Source organism: Lissotriton vulgaris, chromosome 9, assembly GCF_964263255.1.
Source record: "Lissotriton vulgaris chromosome 9, aLisVul1.2, whole genome shotgun sequence".
NCBI classification, from domain to species: domain Eukaryota; kingdom Metazoa; phylum Chordata; class Amphibia; order Caudata; family Salamandridae; genus Lissotriton; species Lissotriton vulgaris.
Genome location: NC_141697.1, coordinates 458,683,788 through 458,707,139, shown reverse-complemented (window position 1 = coordinate 458,707,139; position 23,352 = coordinate 458,683,788). Strand labels below are relative to the sequence as shown.

The window sequence follows — 23,352 nt, the reverse complement described above, 5'->3', positions numbered from 1 at the left end:
ACTTTGGACTGCATGGCTTCTTGGGTGCTGGTTTGTTGTAGGTGCCCTTTGTAAATGATAGGTATCTACTGATTTTCCCCAAGTGAATTTCATAGTTACTATGTTATTGTGATCCAGATATATATGGAAATGAGTAGTCCCACATTAGCTGCAGTCTAAATTGTGAAATTCAGCCACTCCCAACCATCGGAAGGGGTTACCGGCATCTAGCAACCCCCAAAGGGTATACCCCTAGGATTGATATTTGGACCTGTTTTTTTCATTTTTATATTTGTTTGGGATGGCTTTAGCAAGTTCAGGTGCTGAAACAGGAGGGGGGCTTATGTTTGTTCGATGTTGCAGACAGTGCATATTACGATGAGTGCAGAGTACACTGCTATTCACTGGTATTTGCCCACTATTTCGCTGGATATGTAAGAATACTCACCTGAAATGGCGCAACCCCATGGGCCTGATTAAAACGTTAATGTGGGTCTTAATTCAAAAGAAACAAAACAGGAACTGCCATAGCTTGCTTGCCATGGCACGCAAATAGCACCGCTGCAAGAAATAGCTCACAAAATTGAAAGAACACAACATAGGCAACGATGAGGGTGGCCTTGTTGCACTCCTCCTACTCTAGGGGTGTGGTGTTACTAGTCAAGAAGGGGATGCCCTTCAATCTCCCACTCTCAGAAACAGACAAACAAATGAGGTTCCTACTGGTACAGGGTTGTTTGGGGGGCACGAAGGTGATGATCAATACCTATGGCCCTAATGTTGACGGCCCTGCATTCTACAGCAAGATAAGGGAACACCTAGAAGCCCAGCCCATCTCAGAGATGATATGGGGTGGAGATCTTAACGTATACCTTGACCTTTCTGCCACAACAAAATGGCATGGGAAGAAAGAGGCCCGGACAGTTAGCAAAATTATGGAAGCCGTAGGGTTGGTAGATGTGTGGAGATCTGGGTATCCAGACTCCAGGGAGGGGACATATGTCTCTCAGTGAACGACACATGGTCTAGACTGCATTGTTGGCTGGTCTTGAGGGAAATTAGCACATTAATAATAGCAGTGACCCACTTGGCTAAGAAGTTATCTGATCATGCCCCTGTTTTGTTGGAACTTGCTATACCTACACATGTTCCCCGTCCGTATCAATGGAAGCATCAACCCCCATCATTATTAGACCTGGTGTTTAAAGAAAGCATAGGTATTGCAATCGCACACTTTTTTCAGGATAACAAGGGGTCCGCAGAGGGGTGTGGACGCAGTAGGAGGCTTTCAAGGCCACCATATCGGGTGAGTGCATAGGAGTACAAGCAGGTATCCTAAAAGTGCTATGGAATAAACTACAAAAAATAGAGGGTACCCTCCAACATTAGAGAATCTATGAACCTTGCTACACCCTGACCAAACTAGCTCAAATACAAGATTTGCTTACAGAATACACTGACTTAGTAGAGCAGGAAGTGTGTCATATGTCCACAAGATGGAAAGCGAGATCGTGTGGGGAGGGTGGAAGACCAGGGCATACTCTAGCCTCTAAAAAAGCAGAACCTAAAGCACAAGTTATTTACTAGTGTAACAATATATCTGTAAGAGACATTAGATAGTGATAGATTCCTTACCTTAGAATATCCCCAGGCGTCAGACTGGATCCAAAAAGTTTTCATTAGCAGTACCCCTGCGCACCGGTAGGCGTCGTTGTACGACTCCTCGTACTTCGCTGGCGTCGTAGTTGTAGAGATGACATCGCTGGAGCTACTTAGACGCGCACATGCGCTCTGAAGTCTGTTCTGTACATGACTTTCCGTGCCAGGAATGCAGATCTATGCAAGATACTGACCACTGGTGCATTGAAACTAGGGTCCTGAATGGGATGACCTTAACCCTAGAAATCAGTTCACAGAACTGGGGGGGATTGGTGGGGAGGTAAATAATCTATCACTAACTACTGTCTCTTACAGAAATATTGTTGCACAAGTAAGTAACTTGTGCATCTGAAAGAGACAGGATAGTGATAGATTCTTTACCTTAGAGCGAGGCCCACGGGGTAAATCACGCCCCAATGCAGTAGTAGCTGCTGTCGCCCAGGTAGAATAGGCACGCAACCCCACCGAAGGTTCCTTCTTAGCCAGAGAATAACAGCCTTTGATACACAAGATGACCCACCTGGAGATAGACCTCTTGTGTACAGCACGGCCTTTCTTGGCGCCCACGTAGCCAACATAGAGCTGGTCATCCACCCGGAACGGTTGTGTGCGATTTAAGTATAATGAAAGCGCACGTTTTGGGTCCAGACGGTGGAGCCTCTCTTCCTCTCATGAAGAGTGCCGAGGCAGAAAGAAAGTGGGCAAGGTGATAGTCTGCCCAAAGTGAAAAGTAGTGACAACTTTTGGCAAGAAGGAAGGGCGAGTATGAAGCACAACCTTGTCTGATGGACTGACAGAAAAGGAGGCTTACAAAAAAGAGCCAGGAGCTCACTCACACGCCTAGCGGAGGTGATGGCAACCAGGAAAGCAGTCTTTAAAGTCAACAAACAAAGAGGACAGTTGTGAAGCGGCTCAAAAGGTGTGCACATAAAAAAAGTAAGTACCAGATTCAAGTCCCACTGCGGTATCACAAACGGAATAGGAGGGAACATGTGAGTAATGCCTTTGAGAAATCTATTAACAACAGGGGACTTGAAAAGAGAGGGCTGATCGGGTAGCCTGCGAAAGGCAGAGATTTCAGAAAGGTAGCCCTTGATAGTGCCCAAAGCAGAGCTCTGCCGGGCCAAAGAAAGAAGGAAAGAAAGGACCTCTGAAACAGAGACAGAAAGGGGATCCACAGCCTTTGCTGTGCACCATGCCACAAATTTGTTCCACCTGCAGGCGTATACCGATTTAGTGGATTGACGCCTGGCTGCCAGAATGACATCACAGACTTCAAGAGGCAAGTCAAAAGGAACCAACTGTCGCCACTCAATCTCCACGCATGTAGGTTGAGGTTGGACAGGGTCCGGGTGGAGGACCGACCCCTGCTGCTGCGACAACATATCCTCCTAAAGAGGCAGTCTGATTGGGGGATCCACGCTCATACTGAGTAGCTCGGGATCCCAAACTCTTCGAGCCTAGTCTCGTGCCACAAGAATGACTTGAGATGGTCGGGCCTGATCTTCTTCAGCACTCTTGGCAGAAGTGGTATAGGCGGAACGGTGTACAATAGACCGCAGCTCCACATGCGTCGAAAAGCGTCGCCAAGCGAGTGATGCCCTGGAAATTCCAAAGCGCAGAACACCTGACATTGTGGGTTCTGTTCGGTGGCAAATAGATCTAACCAAGGATCTCCCCACTGTCGAAAGAGACCACCTCCGAGTGAAGACGCCATTCATGATCAATCAGGCACCGGCAGCTGACTTCGTCCTCCCTGGCGTTCAAAGAACCTGCCAGGTGTTGAACCGATAATGAAATGCCTTGACGTTCCAGCCATGTCCAGAGGTGCAGAGCCTCCTGACATAGGGTCCACGACCCCACCCCACCTGGTTTGTTGCAAGACCACATGGTGGTGGTGTTGTCTGTGAACACCTGCATCCCCTTCCCCTTAACAGAGGGAAGGAATGCCTTCAGTGCAAGATGGATCGTCCGAAGCTCCAGAAGGTCTATATGGAGCCTGGAATCCGCCGGAGAAAAGAGGCCTCTGATCTCCGCCGCTCCCATGTGGCCGCCCGTGTGACGCATCCGTCACCACTGTGTGCTCCGGTTGGGGAAGGGAGAGGGATCAGCTGCTGACCCATAGCTGGTTCGGGAGCCACCACTGCAATTGTTGTGCAGTGCCCTCCGAGATCTGGACGTAGCCGGACAGCTTCCCCTGATGCTGCGCCCACTGCAGAGCTCACATATGCCATCTGGCAAGGTTGGTGAGTAGGATGCAGGAGGCCATGGGGCCATGGGGCCCAGCAGCCTCAAGTTCGTCCTGACCGAAACCCAGGACAAAGGCTGAAAAATCAGAATCCTAGCCCGAATGACCTGGACTTGCTGGTCGGGAGGATAGACCCGAAACTGCGCTGTGTACAGAACTGCTCAGATGAAGAGGAGCTTCTGAGAGGGAATCAGGTGCGATTCGGCAGGTTGATGGAGAACCCCAGGAAATGCAGGTCGGCCGTAGTCTGGAGGTGGAGATGACTGCCTGGAGCGAGCCCGCCTTCAACAGCCAGTCATCGAGATAGGGGAAGACTGAAACCCCTGATCTGCTCAGATGAGCGGCGACCACTGCCATCACTTTCGTGAGCATCCGAGGGGCGCTTGTAAGGCTGAAGGGGAGCACGGTGAACTGAAAATGCTCCTGCCCTACCATGAATCGCAGGTAATGCTGGTGGGCCGGCAGGACAGGGATATGAAAATAAGAGTCCTGCAGGGCCAACGCTACCAACCAGTCTTGCGGGACGAGGGCAGACAAGACCTGAGCAAGCATGAGCATCTTGAACTTCTCCTTTCGGAGGAAGCGATGGACATCCCGAAGGTTCAAGATAGGATGCAGGCCTTTGTCCTTCTTTGGAACCAAGAAGTAGTGGGAGTAACAACCACAACCTACTTCTGGCGTCGGAATGCGCTCTATGGCCCCCTTGGCCAAGAGGGTCGTAACTTCCTGCTGGGGAAGTGTCAAGTGATCCCCTGACATGCGGTGGTACTGTGGTGGCAAGGCTGGCAAGGTAGTTTCGAGGGGGAGGGAGTAGCCCCTTCGGACAAGTTGCAGAACCCACGTGTCCCATGTGATGGTGCACCAGTGGTGGAGGTGATGGTGAATCATGCCACCCACTGGTGTCTGGTGGGCCTGAAACACCGGACTAGGAAGGTTTGGAGGCAGTGGCTGCATGGGGGGGATGGTGAACTGACGCGCACGCTGGCCCCGTGACCCGCCTCTGTGGGTCCCACGTCCACGGCTTCACAGACTGTTGCTGCGCAGGCCTGTGGCACTGAAACAAACGTGCTTGGGCGCCCCTTTCTTGGCCACGAAAGGAGCGAAAAGTAGGAGTGCGTGTGACCGAAAGGCCTAAGGACTTGGCCGGGGCCCATGAGTCCTCAAAACGTTCCAACGCGCAATCTGCATTATCGCAGAACAGACGAGTACCATCAAAGGGCATGTCCATCAACGTGTTCTAGACATCCCCATTTTTGCTGCTTAGTATGCCTTCTCAGGCCGTTCTTTTGTCTCGGTCAAAGTAAAACTTAATTCTCTAACAAGAAGTCTTGGACTAAACAATCACAATAGACAAAATGCTAACATAATAAAATATTTTGTGACTTTTACAAATCAATTGCATGAATGCCTCATGCAACATAGAGAACTGAAAATGCTTGCAAAGACCGATGACATAGTTGTTGCAGTGCCTAAAACTCACTCAGGTGTCACTGTCCCAGTATACAGAAAGGAGGTTAGGTTACCTAGGAAACATTTTAGGATTCAATGTTTACAAAGAAAACAAGAGCTACCTATCAAAGAGATGATTTTGCATTCTAAAGCATGCTTTTTGAAGACAGCAAACAAAGAATGCTGGTGTAAACAGCTTTGCATTTTTGGGTGAAAGTAAAGAACCATGGCAGTGCAAAGAACTAACCTGTGCACTTTCTTTGACATGCAAAAAGCAGCCCTGTGGTCACACTTTATGAAGAACATTGCAAGGGTTATGAGGTGATAGATACGGCCTCTAGAGTAAAGCACTACATAACGAAATGATCCTATATGACCCACTGACCAGTCCTATATGACCAACTGATCAGGCCGAAGAGTTCCTACGAGCCCCTGTGGGAAGCAAGAACAATAAGCGTGAATAATACACAACCATAAGGATTTAAAGTGAACAAAGACACTTGAGTGTGGCTAAAACCTCACACCATTGATTTTTCACTTTTAAATAATAGAGGAGTTTAATAATCTCTCAAAAGGACAAGGGGAACATTTGATCCAAGAGGAAGAATATTCTTGGCCCGAATAAGAACTTCGGCCATTGAGCTCACAGAATATTTCCAGTTGGACTGCATGCAAATGATAGTTTCAAAAAAGGTTTATGTAGTATGCACTGATTTGCATGTGCTTTACTACTAGCATAAACACATCTTTCACTATCTTGCCAGCCAAATGTTTTTCCAATAAAAAAAAATCATACTACAATATAGACTTACATAAACAGAGCGGCCTTTGGTCTGACATCTTCAGTCATTGGTCTGTTTGAGTGCAATTCGCATCTTGCTTCTGCCCAACACGACTAACAGCATGGGGCAACGGGTCAGTCCACTACAGCCCTTTGCTCTCTTCACTGTGAGTGATGGTATCTTGTTCTTGTAAATGTGCACACCCTATACAAAGGTAATCCACATCTGTGCCAGAGCATGTTGGGCAATCTCTACTTTAATGTTAAGGTGTTTTTGTATTTATTTTTTTCATGGATTTTTTTTAATTTACTTTATTTAAACATATGCACACCACGTTCAAATGTAGGCTGTTTTCCCCTTATTTGTATTACTCATCCCACTTTTATATCTACTGCATATGTTTGACAAATAAAAACCTTTAGGCTTGGCGAGGCGCTTTGGCTTTGCGCCTGTGCTTGTTTTATGCACAGACACTAAAAATATTATTATAAGTATTGAAAAGAAAACTGGTCTTACGAACACCTCAGTATTCCAATGCACACAAGTTCTATAAAACTGTCCTAGTTCAACTGACAGTGATGGATTAATAGAAGGTCAAAAACATGTCAAATTTATGCAAAGAAAAAATACTCCAATCAATAGAATGTCTTGGGAAAAATGCCCAAGCTTCCAGATCAGAAAACGAATAAATCCCATATTAGAAAATGGCAGAGAGGAGCAAATACGAGAAGACAGAATTAACAGAGCTCCAGGTAAAAAACAAGCAGACAGGTACTATACCAGTAAAATGCAAACTCAATGGCTATAGAAGGAGATGTGCAGTACGTTGTTAATACTATGGAGGTCAATACCAGAGCAACATGTGACTCAAGGTGCTGAAAGAATGCGTAGATAATACCCTATGAAGGCATTTCAAGTTGGTCAATGACATTTAGGAAAATGTAGTATGGCTGTTTAGTAAATTACAATTCCTAACAATTATTCAGAAGATATACTCACAAAACCCTAACACAGGATAGTTCAGAAATATTGTGCTTAACATAGAAATCTGGTGGATAACTGATGTTAAAGAAATCTCTCAAATTAGGAAACCCCATCCCACTCATATGCAGCTTATTTTGTGCTCCATTATCATCAGACGGAAGCTGTGCTAGCATTAAAAGAGGTCCTTTCATGCCACATGGAACATTTTAAAACTCATGTTAGGAACAAATGACCACAAGTTGAAGATACTATCCATACTAATATAATAAAGAGAGAGCCCAAACCTTTGGGGCGGGTAATCTCAGGAACCACAGCACCAATCACAACACCCAATACAGCGTTGGAAAGGGCAGTTGCAGCAGAAGGACTTAGGCTATACAGACGCCCACCATATACATTTTAAAGGTGAAAGAACCGTGCCAGCAAAGTAGTCCCTTGCGGGCGTGTCTGCATTGTGCTGTGGGCGTGTGCTAGGGGCGTGACAAACGCTGGGGTTGTGTAGTACGTTCCGCCCTTCATGCCGTGTCTCATATCGTGTGCTAATCCCACCCTACTCCCTTTAAATACCCCTGCACCCCATAATCATAACCCACCCTTACTCCTTAAAATACCCCAACACCTTTAAACACTAACCCAACTTAACCCTATAAATATACCCTGTACCCCAATAACCCAAACCTATCCCTTAACCCTACAAATACCCCTGTACCCCCAAACCTAGCCCTGAACCCTAAAAATACCCCTGTACCTCAAAACCCAAACCTACCCCTGAACCCTAAAAATACCCCTGTACCCCAAAACCCACACCTAGCCCGAACCCTAAAAATACCACTGTACCCCCAAACCTACTCCTGACACCTAAAAATAACCCTCTATCCCCAAACCTACCCCTGAACCCTATAATACCCCTGTACCCCAAAACCCAAACCTAGCACTGAATCCTAAAAATACCCCTGTACCCCAAAACTCATCCCTAAACCCTAAAACTACCCCTGTACCCCATAACCCAAAACTATATCTGAACCCTTAAAATACCCAAACCCCCAAAACATACCTCAGTACCCCAAAACATATAGCCCTATACCCATACTTACCTTATCCAAACATTAAAAAAACATGCTTTTACCATTCATAAAAAAATAATGGTAATGTAGTTTCTTATATAGCGCACGTATCACCACAAAGGGTGTCTCGGCGCTTGCTTTGGGAACCCGTCCTGGTTTTTCCCTGTGGGATAGCCCAGCTGGGCACCCCCAAGGTGAAAGCCAGGCATCCCGCCGCGGGGGCCGTAGTGGAGATTGAGCAAGCTATTGCCCAGAGTTGCAGAGCGTGAAACCTGATTCAAGTAGGCACCGAAGCGAGAATTATCAGGTCCATGGACATTTGGGCTCCAAACCTTGCCGCGTCGGGAATTGAACCCTGGTCCCGGGCTGACCTCTGCTTCTGGGTCTGCCTCCTCTAACCGGTGAGCCACACTTCATGCATTTACAACAAATTTCGTTGTAAATGTATGCGTGGTAAAAGCATATAAAATGTAATGCCATGCGTTATATTGGCATTGCGGAGTCATGGTACTTTCGTAATGAAAGTATGCGGAGTGATAGTATGCGGAAAGAAAGTTGCGGAATATTGGGCATTCACCCTCCCCCGGTAAGTACATTGGTGGCACGGCGGTCCACATATCCAGCAACATACACATATTTTTTCATCACCCATTTGCAAAATGCACAGGTCTCTCTCATTGATGGCCAGCACCGACATACACTTTTAGACACACCTCCCTCCACAAGTTCTAGAATTGCGAACTTTAGAGCTGGTGAGCTACGTTCGAATCTCAGCATCAGCTCAACATCCTGTGTTCTATGGGTAATGTAAATTGTGCTCATGCCATGTTGTTGAGTTACGCACTATATAATATTGCAAGGAAAAATAAAGTAGGGAAACTCGAGTACACACACTACTGAACGTGCACTTTTAAGTGCATCAGCAGTGCACTATGAATCGGAGCGTTTCACAGGCCTGTCACAGATAAGAAATGCTATCAAAACGAATTCCTACAAAACAATATACTACTGGCTGGCAGCAATTCATACCCGGACAACGTCGGGACAGGCTGCTAGTAGAAGAATAAAAATAGTACAAGTCTATTAAAAGATAAACCACTAATACTCTCAACCAAAGTCAATTTTTCGTACAAGCTGGTCATTTTTTACAATACAACTTGAAGCAACAAATCAGATAGGTCTGTAGGCTGGAGAGAAAATTCAGTACAAGATATCATAAACTAGCAACTGTTACCAGGAATAAATGCAGCATAAAACAAGAATAACAGAGCCAGACTGAGTTACCTGTATATCGGCGTGTTGGCTATATCCAGGAATGGAGGACGATGTGGTTTGGTTCATGATGTGTTCACTCACAAGATGGAGAGGCATTTCGGCTTCTTCTTTTTCACCTTTTATTACTGGACGGTAAGTTCCCCCGGAGAGTAAGGAAAAGTCATCGGAATCAAGGATACCAAATACCTGAACCCAAATGAAACAACAATAGTAACTTTGAAACAAAGGTTTTGAACTATGCTTCCAAAGCCAGTCCTTCTTTCTGAGAAAGAAAATGTTTGAATGAAACTATATTTCCAACTTTCACAATTTTTAATAGCTATGACTCAATGGCTACATAATAAGACAATGTTCTGCCTTAAAGAAATATTTTTTAAATGTATTATTCTGGCATAATTATCTTTAGAGACTAAATGTTGGGTAACATAGAACTTATGCATTTTCTGCCCACCAATGTAGTCAAACTACGTTTGCATGCTCTCTTGTAGGTTTTCCACAACTGGCAACTGCTGGCAATTTCTGTATAATCTGGAAAGAATGTGGGCACACATACAAATGTAACCTCAACCAAACTTAACAAAATGCTATTGTAGCTGGTCTATGATGCTTGTCCCATTCAACTGAGTTATGAGCCAATAGTCTATGCATGCAATTAATTAGATTTTTTTTTTAAGATATTGACAAAAGCAGTGTGGATTTAGAGACATTACCTGATCTATCATTTTTCGTGCTTCTTCTACCTCTGTGTCTTGAGTCTCTGTTTCAATAGTGTAAGTGCCTGTTTCACTTAAACTATCATCTTCATCTTCGTTTTTCCGACCTTTTAAAGGCTTCGAGTCCAAGGGAGATGAGGATCGTGGGGACGGAGAAAGAGAATCTCGAGTCACTGAAGGAATCTGCAGGGCTGTGGACTTGTGTGGGACTGGTGCCATATGGGGGACCGATGCTGCGTGGGAGGCTGGTGGAGAGTAAGGAGCTGGTGCCGTATACGGAGCTGGTGCTGTGTAAGGAGTTGGCGCTGTGTAAGAAGTTGGCGCTGTGTAAGAAGTTGGCGCTGTGTAAGAAGTTGGCGCTGTGTAAGAAGTTGGAGCTGTGTAAGAAGTTGGTGCTGTGTAAGAAGTTGGCGCTGTGTAAGAAGTTGGCGCTGTGTAAGGAGTTGGTGTCATGAGGGGAATAGGCGTCATGTGTGTCGCTGGTTGAAGCGGAGGAGCTACTATAGTTAAAGGGGCACTCTTCTTCTCAGAGCTCTGTTTAACAACTTCAGCCTGATCCTTTAAATATTCAGCAGCAAACTCCTGAGCAATTTTTGACTTTTTTCCTATACTTCCAAAGGATTTAACCACAGGTTTGGATGCAGACGATGAAGAAGAGTTGATGCGATCGTCTGTTTTCTCTCTTCGGAGCGAGCCTGATCTTTGAGGGCCTGAAACGCTGCTCAAAGGTTTGCTTCCAGTTACACTAGCTACTTGCTGGGGCCCTGTGCTGCCAGATTTCTCAGAAGGCATGACACCCTTTAATTTCTCAATCTTAACTTTCTGCGTAGGATCTGTATCACTCTGGGAAGAATGGGCACTGTGCGTGAAAGACTGTGACCTTTTCTTGCGGGGGGCATCATCGTCAAAAAATTCAATGACAAATGCCTGCTGGTTATGCAACATGTCTTGAGGGTCACGTTTGATCTGTCGCTGAAGTCGGGCCTGATCAACAGCATGCTCACTGTCCATCTCTTTCTCAGTTTTAGGCACAGGTGGATCTTCAGAGTCACTTTGGGTACCATCTTCATGCTGATTACCTGCAAGTGACAAATGAGAGTATATGAGTAGAATCGAGCGAGATACCCCAAACATGATTTACTTTTGATAGGACAAGACATTTTAAATACAAATAGTTGCAAATTCTTAACAAAAGTTCTAGATCCCTATAGCTGGAAAGGTGACCAAATGGCAGTTTGTTATCAGGAACAACTTGGAAAGAAATATTATTCCAAGAACAGAATGGACAAGAAACAAGACTAAACATGCATCATAATTTCGATATTATATTACATATAACCAATGTTAAGTACCCCTTATGTACACTCAATCAGATTTTGATGAAAGGCTTAACAAAGTGATTGTGTCTGGTGACACGGGTGAGCTCTGGCTACATGTTATTTTGTAGTCTGATCAATGACCTGTCTCTACACTAGTTCAAGGTGAATTTTATTGTACCATCAAGCTGATGCTGATCAAGAAAAATAACAGGGTCGCAAGCATGTTTACTCACAGTTATATGTTTAACATGGAGGACTGCCTTCTTGAACACCAGATCATAAATAATTTAACATAAGTACAGGTATGGGACAACTAGAATACTCCACAGCCTTCATTTGGGTCTGATCACTTACGCCCTGCATATTATACAATGTATCCAAACCTATGCAGCAATATTGGATTCTGATCAGCACAATAAAAAAGGAATATATTTCAAAAGCAAGCCCTACATGAGCTAACAGCAGCAAAAATAATTATGTTCAAAACCTTGTGCACTGGTCATATGAACTTTTGTTAAATACTTCTTTCTAGCCAACCGGTTTTCACCACACATCCTTTCATGTTTGTCAAGGTCCTTAAAAAATATATATATTGGTAGTGCCCAATGTGGAGAGATTAAAAATGGTCGACAGAGGCCTACCACAACAATTACTTTCCAGGCATACTCAATCCAGAACCAACATTTAGTCAGGAATAAAACCTTAGTTTTGATCCTTCTTTAAAATATAGTCCTTAGACTAGAGCTAGGTGGTTTCTTTGGTGTAAATTGTTGCACTTTGCACAATCTTACAGCAATTATATTAAATTCCCTTCACCTGGATGGACTAATAAGGATGTCACACAAAAATTAAAACATGCTTTCAAATTGAATAGTTCAATTCTTAACCTAAACCATAAATTGTTAATCAGGTCATTCCGGCTTAACCAAAATGTCAGTTTTCCAACTTTTCACATCAGATATTCTACTCCAGAATCTCCTTTATCCTATATCTTAATGCCCTTTATTGAAGAAGTTAAGGCAGCACCTAATCAGAATTCATACCTAGACTTCAGATTTTCTAGACAAGTTATGAACCGTATGATGCCTAATTCATGCAATTGGCTCAAGACATGAAATATGATAAGTAAACCGACTAATAACAACGTCAAAAAGCAACAAGCTTACTAGATGGTAAAAAATAAAAGTGTAAACCTAAAGGCCAATGCTGCCTTTGTTTTAAGAAGACCCGCAAAGCCAGGTTACAGCAAATATGAGAGTAAGAAAGAGCCAACTGCATTTAAATTCTCGGGACAAAGTAGCAACAGATAAAGCCCTTGCTGTTCCGTTGGCACTCCAAGATCTTAGATAAGTTAAAGTTGAGTGATTTCTTTAAAGATAATGTATTTGTCGAATTAACAAGTTTAAATGTTTGCACTTTTCTGTGCAACTGAAAGCTAATGAAATAGACAGCTCAGCAACCGTGGAAGCTCTTAGTTAGATGACTTACTGTGCTAAAAATCTCACATCGGGGGACTTACCATCGCTAGAGGCCTGGTGCAGAGATATGGATCTCACTATGATAACCGAAAGAACAGTGTACCTAACCAGTAAATGCCCTAAAAAATTGACTAAAATATGGGCGGCCTGGAACACATACATGGGGATCTCTGTGACCCGATACCAGAATTAGATTTGGATAGTTCAGATGAGGATTAGGTGGGAGGAGGATTCCTGGGGGGGATTGAATTGCCAAATGTTGATCTAATTGAAACTAATGATTATTTCAGTTTGATAATGGTAATAATTGCAAAAATGTGTTGCCTTCCCATATTGCTCGCATTTTACCTATGTATCTTCATTGCCTATCTGTTAAATGAATAAAATTTTCTTTAAAAAAAACTCACAACATGGGTTCTGACAGCCATAATATCTTTTCAATACTGAATAAAAGACAACGCTTCAGTCCATCGGATTGAAACCCTGCTTAGAAGACTGCCCTCTGACTGGTTTGTGAGCTACTGTAGGATATCAATATGTAATGGGAAACAATCACATTTCTGAAGGACAGATTAAGGGCAAACAAATATATTAATATTTTATTTGCTTAATGAGAAAAGGAAAAACAAAGACATAATATGAATTAAACCTTAACTAATTACATTTTAACTCCAGTTTTTGAAAACTGATTTTAAACTAGTACAGGTGGTCAAGGCTGTAACCATATCACCTCTATTTTCTTAAATTTACATAATACATTGAGTTTTTGCAAATGAGTTCACCTTTAAGAGTTCGAACATGCACTGATAGATCACTCTTCGTACTGTACACATCCTCTCCAGGAGCCGGTCTTCTCATTAAGCTTGGATCATTATGAACTAACCAATCAACTACTTTACTTTCTGCTGACATCATCTCTGTATGAGCAGGCTCTTTTCCAGCAGGCCTTCTCTGTCTCAGTGAAAACTTGGTCACGTGGTCTTTTATTTTTATTTTCCCAGGACGGTCATCATCAAACTCTATTGTGAATGATGCATGACTCTGTACAACAGGCGGCGTGGCAGAGTCTGTGTCTTTGGTTGGGATTTCATGGACCTGTGTTTCTGGCGGTTTTGGCATCTGCTGGAATTCTTTTGTTGGAATTTCAAAATAGCTAGGTTCTCTTCTAAATGAATACCCTGGTTGCTCCTGTGAGTCTCTGTAACCTGAAATGTTCCCGTTCATCTCCTCTTCATGTTGAGAAATTTCTTTTGTTCTTTCTATTTAAGGAATCAACAAAAAAAACAATGAATATGTCAAAATGTAATATAGTTGATCATAAAGAATAAACACTTCTTTGCACAACATTTAACTTATTTACAACTACCATTTAATTATGGTTAAAAACGAAGTCATATAAACTAAAAACCCATATTTGCAACTTTGAAGCATTAACACGATTCATTGCAATATCTCCATATTCGAAGAATCAATAATCCCTCCTTGTTGACCATGATCCTATTAAGTCAACCTCTTATCATCAACAAGAGCATTTATGAAAAGACAATCAATATATTAAATTCTGACAAAATAAAATGTTTAAAGTTCGTTATTTATTTTCTACCCAAAGCAACACTCTTTTTTCAGTAAAAGTTAGATCACACCAGGGCTCCAAAGTCTCTAATAGGTGGACAACTCTGATGCTAAAGTAACATTTCTTAGTGCAGAATAAGGATAGATCTGCATCAAAGGCCAATTTGAGGTCTAGGTTATTTATGATCATCATACAAAATTCTGTGTAATAGCGGTAAATACCGTTTGCATGCATTCAGAACTTCACCCATGTCCAGTTCATGTTAAGTATTGGTTAGTGCTTGATTAGAAGGAAAATGCTACTTACCAGTATGCTTCTGTTCTTGGCATGTAGAGCTGCAGATAACTACACTTAGCATTAGATCGCCACCTGGTGTTGGGCTCGGATGATTGCATGTTGTTGTCTTGGAAGAAGTCTTTTGTAGTCACGAGATAGGTGACTCCTCCCTTGGACGATAGTGCGCATGGGCATCGGTCCATCCTTAGATTGTTTTTCGCCATGTTGGGAAATGATGGAGTTAGTAGAAGTAAAGAAAAGGATGTCCATGCGTGTGCATCTAAGTAAGATAAAAACTGGAACAGATACAGGTCCCGGGGAGGAGGGAGGGCGTGTAGTATTCTGCAGCTTTACATGCCAAGAACAGATGCATACTGGTAAGTAGCATTTTCCGTTCGAGGCATATGAGCTGCAGATACTACACTTAGCATTGATTGTGCAGCAGTGTCTCCCCTAGCGGTGGTCACCTGTATCTGTTGCAGTAGTTTGAAAGAGAGTTTTAAGGACAATTTGGCCGACTGCAGCTTGCTGCTTTGCTTGCACATGAACACAATAGTGTTTAGCGAATGTGTGTGTTGTAGACTATGTTGCTGCCTTGCAGATGTCCTCTATGGGAATGTTCCCTAAGAAATCCATAGAGGCTCCTATTTTACGTGTGGAGTGCGCTTTAGGAGGAGCTGTTAATGTACGTTTTGCTTTTTGATAGCATATTAGTATACATTTTACAATCCACCTTAAAATTCCACCCTTAGAGATGGGGTTGCATTTATGAGGTGGAGAGAAAGACACAAACAATTGTTTTGTTTTTCGAAAAGATTTGGTTCTATCTATATAGTAGAGAAGAGCTCTTTTAACATCTAGTGTGTGTAAAGTTCTTTCTTCTACAGAGTCAGGGTTTTGGAAAAACACAGGTAACTCTACAGATTGGTTTAAATGAAAGGGAGTAATGACTTTTGGATGGAATTTAGGATTAGTTCTTAGAACCACTTTGTTACGATGTAGTTGTAAAATTGGTTCTTGTACTGTGAAGGCTTGTATCTCAATTACTCTTTAAGAGAGGTAATAGCAATAAGGAAAGCTCTTTTCCACGTGATGAATTGCAATTCACATTTTTGTAAAGGCTCAAAAGGAGGTCCCATGAGTCTTGTAAGAACAACGTTTAGGTTCCACACTGGAGAAGATGGTAACCTGGGGGGAATGATTCTTTGTAATCCTTCCATAAATGCTTTAATAGCAGGCACTCTAAAAAGAGACAGATGTTGTCTGTTTTGTAAATACGCTGCAATTGCTACCAGGTGCAGGCGTATGGATGAATATGCTAAGTTACAGCTTTGTAAATGTAAAAGGTAGCAAATGATATTCTGGATAGACGCGTCCAGGGGATCAATTTGGTTATTGTTGCAATAAATGGCAAATCTCTTCCATTGCGCACCATACCAAGTTCTGGTAGTAGGTCTCCTGGCCTCTTTAATGATGTTTATACAGTCTGGTGGTAGGTTTAGATAACCAAACTCTAAGACTTCAGGAGCCAGATCGCTAGATTCAGTTGATTTGGGTCTGGGTGTCTGATGTCTCCATGGTCCTGCGTTAGCAGGGATGGTGTGAGGCGTAATTTTTGGTGTGGAACTAGAGATAGTTCTAGCAGTGTGGTGAACCACGGTTGGCGTGCCCATGTGGGAGCTACCAGGATTAATTTGAGAGACTGTTGTCTGAGCTTGCGTACTACTACTAATGGTATCAGTGGTAGTGGAGGAAAAGCGTACGCAAATCTGCCAGACCAGTTCATCCATATCGCTTTGCCCTTAGACCGCGTGTGTGGAAACCTGGCGGGGAAGGTTGGGCATTTTGCGTTTTCTTGTGTGGCGAACAGATCTAGGTCTGGATGACCCCACTTGTGGAAAAAAAGGTTGAAGAACTTGCGGATGTAGTTCCCATTCTTGAATTTGTTGTGTCTGCCGACTCAACAGATCTGCTATCCGATTGTGAACTCCGGGAAGGTGTTGTGCTAGCAGATATATATTTTGTGGAATGGCCCATCTCCAAATGTTCTGTGCAAGCTGGGACAGTTGTAGAGAGTGTGCCCCCCCCTGCTTTTGTATATAATACATAGCTGTCATGTTGTCCGTCCGGATTAAGAAAGCTTTGTTTTGTACTTGGACTTGGAATGTTTTGAGTGCTAAGAATATTGCTAGTAGCTCTAGATGGTTGATAGGGAACAATCGTTGAATTGTCCATTGTCCTTGTGTCCTATGATGTAGGAGGTGGGCTCCCCATCCTGTGAGAGATGAGTCTGCTGTAAGTACTATTTGTGGAACAGGTTCGAGGAACGGCCACCCTTTTGTCAAGTTTTTGGTGTTCCACCACTGCAGAGAGCGATGTGTGGGGCTGTCTACCAACACCAGGTCTGTTAGTTGCCCTTGAGCCTGGTTCCACTGCTATGCTAGACATTCTTGTAATTGACGCATCTGCAGTCTTGCATATGGTACGATGAAGATGCAAGATGCCATCATGCCTATTAGTCTCATGAACACTCTGGCTTGGAGAGAGTGTTGATGTTGGAAGTTTGTGACTAAGGCTTGAATGCTTGGTATCCTTGCTGGACTGGGATACGCTGGAGCTGTAGACATGTTTATTGTAGTCCCTTAAAACTGATGTACATAAGAGGGCTGCAGGTGTTACTTGGTGTAGTTGATTGTGAACCCTAAGTCGTGCAGTGTTTGAATTGTCGGATGTGTGTGTTGGACAGACTGATTAAATGACTTGGCTTTTATGAGCCAATCGTCTAGGTAAGGGAAGACATGTATTTGTTGTCTCCTGAGATGTGCTTCTCCTACTGCTAGGCACTTTGTGAATACTCTTGGTGCCGTTGTCACTCCGAATGGAAGGACTTTGAACTGATAATGTTGTCTTTCCAGTACAAACCTTAGATACTTCCTGTGAGCAGGATGTATCTGAATGTGAAAGTAGGTGCCCTTTAGATCTAGTGTTGTAAGGAAATCGCCTTGTTGCAGCAGTGAGAACACCTGTTGTAAAGTGATCATATGAAAATGATCTGATTGTATGTAATGATTGAGGGGCCTGAGGTCGAGAATTGGTCTTAGTGTCCGGTCCTTCTTGGGTATTAGAAAATATAGCGAGTAAACCCCTGTTCCTTGCTGTTCAAAAGGAACTTTTTCTATTGAGTCCTTTTGAAGAAGTGACAGAACTTCTTGTTCGAGCAGAGTAAGGTGTTCTGCAGACATTGGACGCTGCCTGGGTGGTATGTGTGGCGGGGTTGCTATAAGTTCGAGGCAGTAGCCATACTGGATAATTTGTCTTACCCACTTGTCTGTTGTGATGGAATTCCAGACAGGTAGGAATTGTGTTAATCTGCCCTCCACAGGAGTGGAATGCTGTCGGGAAAGCGGAGGGAAGTCATTGTTTTGTAGTGGAAGAGGTTTGATTATTGTTGTTACTCCGACCTCTTCCTTTGCTGTTGTTCCCTCTATATCCTCCTCTAAAATATCCCTTGTTAGAGGATGTTTGTGTGTTAGATTTGAAGAATGTTGTATTGTCTGCTCCAGTCAGTTTTGAGCCTCCTCAGTAGAAGGAGCGCCGAAAGGAACTTTTAGTTTTTGTGGACTGCAAAGCTCCCATAGATTTGGCAGTATCTGTATCCTTCTTCATCTTTTCAAGTGCTGTGTCTACCTCTGGTCTAAACAGTTGATTTTTATTAAAAGGTTGATTTAAAATGGTAGTTTGCACTTCCTGTTTAAATCCTGAAATGCGTAGCCAAGCATGTCTTCTAAGTAGGACACTAGTGTTTACAGCTCTAGATGCAGTGTCTGCCACATCGAGTGCGCACTTGATCGAGGCATTAAAAATAAGCTTGCCTTCTTGTCTAAGGTAGTTTGCCTGCTCTTTATATTGGTCAGGTAGATGTTTTAGTAGTTTCTCTAACTGATCGTAATGAACCCTATCATATCTTGAAAGGAGTGCTTGTGTGTTAGCTATACGCCATATGTTGATAGCTTGCGCAGCTATTCTTTTGCCTGAAGCATCTATTTCTTTGGATTCTTTGTCAGGTGGGGGGGCCTCACCTGACGTTTGTGAGTTTGTCCTTTTCCTAGCATTTGACACAACTAGTGAATCTAATGGTAGTTGTCCCTTAATGTATGCTGGATCTGCAGGTGCAGGCCATTATTTTTTTCAATTCTAGGGTTTAGGATCCTAGTACATATAGTGTCTTTAAATATCTCTGGAGCATGTTTGATGACCCTTTAATCATGGGAAGAATTTGAATAGACCTTTGCGATTGTTCAAATGTGTTTAAGAGAAAATCTTCCTCTGCCTCATCAGAATGCATAGTGACTCCATGGTAAATGGCAGCTCTATCCAGCAGGTGACCAAAACCAATGTTATCTTCTGGGGGAGAAGGTTTCGATGGATATGACTGTGGGTCAGGGATATCTGGCACATCCTGTGGGTTTGGGTACTTCCAGTCTATATTACCTACAGGGTATTGGAAAGGCTCATCTGGGTCCATCCCTCTCCCTAAACTATACTCATCATCATTTTGAGGTGAGTGTGAAGACAGAATAGGAGAATGTGGAGGAGAAACCTGTGGTGAATTGTTAAGAGGAACAGGGGATGAAAGAGAAGGAAGTATAGGAGAAGATGGGTGCATAGGAGATGTGGCAGAGTCCTTCTTCTTGGCAGGTACTACAGGTATGGGTGTTTTATTTGCCTTCCTCTTATTGTGTGGTGTAGTGGATACATGACCTGTCCTTGGGTCAATGTAGATCTTCTTTTGCAGAGGATCTGGTTGAAAAAGGTCTTCCCCTTGTGGAACCTTATTCGTCGCCGATGTTTTCGGTTCCGGACGAGGTTGCTGTCTGTCTTTAGCCTTAGGAGGTGTTACAATGTCCTTTGGTTTTCAAGGGCTTGGGCGCATCAGAATCAGGCCTTGTCTGTTTCGGTACTGAAGGCGATGGCTTCGGAGTGGCAGCTGGTCTCGTCGGCTTCGGACGCTAGCTTCATACCTTTGTCTTTAGAAGTCGACGGTTTTAGAGCCGAGACTTCTTTGGGTTTCGGTGCCGAGGTAGCTGGTGGGATCGGCACATGCGGCTTGCTCGGTACAGAGCTACCAGAAGGCTTAATTACTTTCTTTGGAGCCGGGCTTGATGGCGGGGCTTTCAAAGTGGTTTTTCGGTTGAGACTGTGCCCCGTAGGCGGAGTGTTGACCTTTGCCTTCGATCTGGGTGCTGTGTGTGGTGCAGAGGCAGTAGTCCTCATGCGCTGACCCGATGGTATGGAGTCATCTGAGTCGTCTGCCTCTGATACTAGTTGGAGATCATCGGAATCTTCTTTGGGAATGAGCGGAACCTCCTCGTCGAAGATATCCACCGGTTCCGGAGCTGATCTCTGCATGTCATGTCGACGGGCCCTCCGATCTCGGATGGTTTTCTTGGATCGAAAGGACGTACAGGCTGTACAGCTGGATTAGTCGTGGTCTGGCGATAAGCACAGGTTGCAGACCTCGTGGTGGTCACTGTGTGGAAACTTTGCTCCACACTCTCTGCATCTCTTGAATGGCATCCTTTCCATGAGGTGTAGGCCTCACGGCGTGGATAGGTCCACGGCCTGCGTCGACGACCGGAATCGAGCTGATGGAGTCGAAAACGATGTAAGTCGAATAGAAGGTAGTTCGGTAAAGTTTTAATATGTTTTTTGCGCTTTGAAGTGCTTGAAAAGTCTATTTCTAGCCGGAGCGGAAAAAGTTCATCCATTCCGAACCCAGTGGCGGAAAAAACAATATAAGGATGGAGCCGATGCCCATGCGCACTATCGTCCAAGGGAGGAGTCACCTATCTCGTGACTACAAAATACTTCTACCAAGATGACAACAACATGCAATCATCCGAGCCCAACACCAGGTGGCGATCTAATGCTAAGTGTAGTATCTGCAGCTCATATGCCTCGAACATTAGGTACCTTTATAGTACCTGTGTTGCAGTCGAATTATCTCCAAATGAATGGAATTCCTTAAAGCTAATAGCCTCTATTGTCTCATTACCATGTCATTTCTTTCTTGATACCCAGTAAATAATGAGGACACAAAAACCTAATAGCCTCAAATAAATATGGCTTTCAGGACTGGTATGGGGCGATTGTGTTGATCAAACATCTTGTAAGAACATCAGAACGTAACCTGTGTTTGTGATTAAAGCTATGACGCATGTTACACAAACTTATTAAACAACTGTTTTGATAACAAACTGTCCCCAGGACAGCATACTATTGTATTGATTTCCTTATTTTTACTTTTACTTTGAATCTGCAAACATCCGCTTTAAAATAATTGCCTTTTAAGTTGCTGTTTCCAAACCTAATCTTAAGGAAATTGCGGTCAGCCCAACCATCCAATTCATCTAGAGAGTTAGTCGAATTTGATCAGAAAGTATGTCACCTGTGTAGTGTACTTGAAATGATTAAAGATCAAAGTATAAGTCTCTCAGGTAAAGATGAGAAAGAGATTGGTGCTAACAACTCTGATCTGGATTCTGCAGAAGATCTCATTAGTTCCAGAGACAGGACTACAAGTAGATATCACCAAGACAATCATTGTTTGGAATGTTCCATGTGATATTAATCAAGCAAGATGGCTCTTTGCATGCTTGATTGCGAAATGTGTGTATACTATAAGTATTAATTCTACTGTCTAGATTACAAATGCTAAACAATTCCTTTTTTTCCAGTAACCATAGCGCAGAGGACAAATAAAATAAAGTTAAAAGACTAAGGCAGTAATGTCATATTAAAAACTGAGAACTAATGTAAAAAGGTATTGTGCATAGTAAGGACATCTTACCTGAAAAGGGTTCTTCTTGCCTTCTGCCTTCATGCTTGTTATTTGCATCATCATCTCCCCACCAGGAGGGCTGGCCATAAAGGGGAGTGCGGTAAATGGTTGCCTCTAGTGAAAACAAATATTTAAAAATGAAGATTATTTACCCATTAATTTGTTGATGGATCTAAGTTGCATATGTGACATGACGCACAAAAACAAGAGAGCAGTAAATCAGTAACCAGAATCCAAAAAATCTCTTAAGGAACATTAATTTAGGTTCCAAAGGCATGGGTGATTTTGGAGAAGACGTCTATTTACTTTTGAGGGATTCCGAATATTAATATATGTTATACAGATAAATTCAATGTGGGCAAATAAATGTACAACCATCAAAAACTACATCAAAGCTGCCTAGGAAAATGTATTGCAATAGTTATCTTTAACATTAAGAAGTTGGAATGTATGGAAGACACCAGATGCAATGTGTGTATAATGTGCAATTCACCTGTCTATATAAAAAGTCTTTTTTGCATGAAAACAAAAGCGGTTGCTCTCAAGCTGCGTTTTCTGAGTGAATTGTTTGCTTTCCCTCTGAAGATTCCACCAAACAAGGGGTGATTCTGGGCAGGCTAAGTAGTGGGGCAGGTAATATCACAGAAATGCAAGTTGCAAATGAGAAGAGGCGCTGGAGAGATAAAATAAAAGGAAGGTATTTTGGAAAGGGGACAGTGAGAATAATAAATATGTGTGAAGAATAGTTAGGTGGAACAGTAGCATGCAAGAAATAAGGTAAAATATGAGAAAGTGTTAAGACGGCCAGGCTCTTGCAAAGATAAAAACAAAAGACACTGAGCCAGGGCATTATGGTGTCCTCTACGTCTGTCATTCATGGGATGGAGGAAAATGCAGTAACCGTCTCCTCCTGCCTGTCAAATGCTAGTGCTGCACCAAAATGTCACCTGAAGTCCCTTGTGTGGCACACCGATTAAGTGGCAGGTGGCTACTGTTGTTTATCTTTGGTGTTCCAGCACCTAAGTCATTAGTTCATTCCCACAGAATGACCAATATATTGAAACTTACTATTAGCATTACCTGAATATGTTTGGTTATTCCTAGTGGCTCTGGACATAGGTGCTTTATAAATGGATAAATAAAATATCCTGCTGATTGTGTTTATGTTTTCTCCAGCGTGACCCAATTTATGAATCTGTAAAAATAGGATGCTAATTCACATGTACTATTTACACAGGAGACGCTTTGCGTCAATGCTTATTGGGGCCGCTTCTCAGCCGACACCTGTGTTAAAGGACCAGCCACCTTTTTTCATCCAACGAAAGAGTTACAAATAGATACTATGAAAGTAAGATGGAGGAGAGGATGCTGCATGTAACGTAGGGAATACAATAAGTATCTGGGCATTACAAGGATACCATTAATTCCCTTGACTTCTGTGTCTTAGAATGACTTGGTTGCAATATAATTATAATGTACAATTAAGGTGAGATAATGTAATTCCTTATATAAAAACAAATCTCATTAAACCTACAACTCCAAATCGTCCTACTGCAGACTGCAACGTCTGTTGGAAAGGGCATATTAAAAACCACAGCCATTCCACTTTGCTAAGTGTAGTATCTTGCGAGTAAACAAAGACTGAACCTTAATGGCCCTTAATGATCTCGGCAGAGCTCGGATGTAATGGATTATAGTTTACTGTAGCAAAT

At 43.0% G+C, this 23,352-nt stretch overlaps 1 protein-coding gene across 2 annotated transcripts in view; it reads right to left on the bottom strand.

Annotated features, from left to right (window-relative positions):
- Positions 1-23,352, bottom strand: part of CEP170B (centrosomal protein 170B) — a 415,026-nt gene that overhangs the window by 112,896 nt on the left and 278,778 nt on the right. For both annotated transcript variants that reach the window (XM_086937908.1, XM_086937909.1), the window contains exons 7-10: positions 21,650-21,754; positions 13,733-14,209; positions 10,151-11,232; positions 9,450-9,626 (exon numbers count right to left, since the gene is read on the bottom strand). In XM_086937908.1, coding sequence (XP_086794034.1) covers positions 9,450-9,626; positions 10,151-11,232; positions 13,733-14,209; positions 21,650-21,754 — 1,841 coding nt within the window. The remainder of the gene's footprint in view (positions 1-9,449; positions 9,627-10,150; positions 11,233-13,732; positions 14,210-21,649; positions 21,755-23,352) is intronic.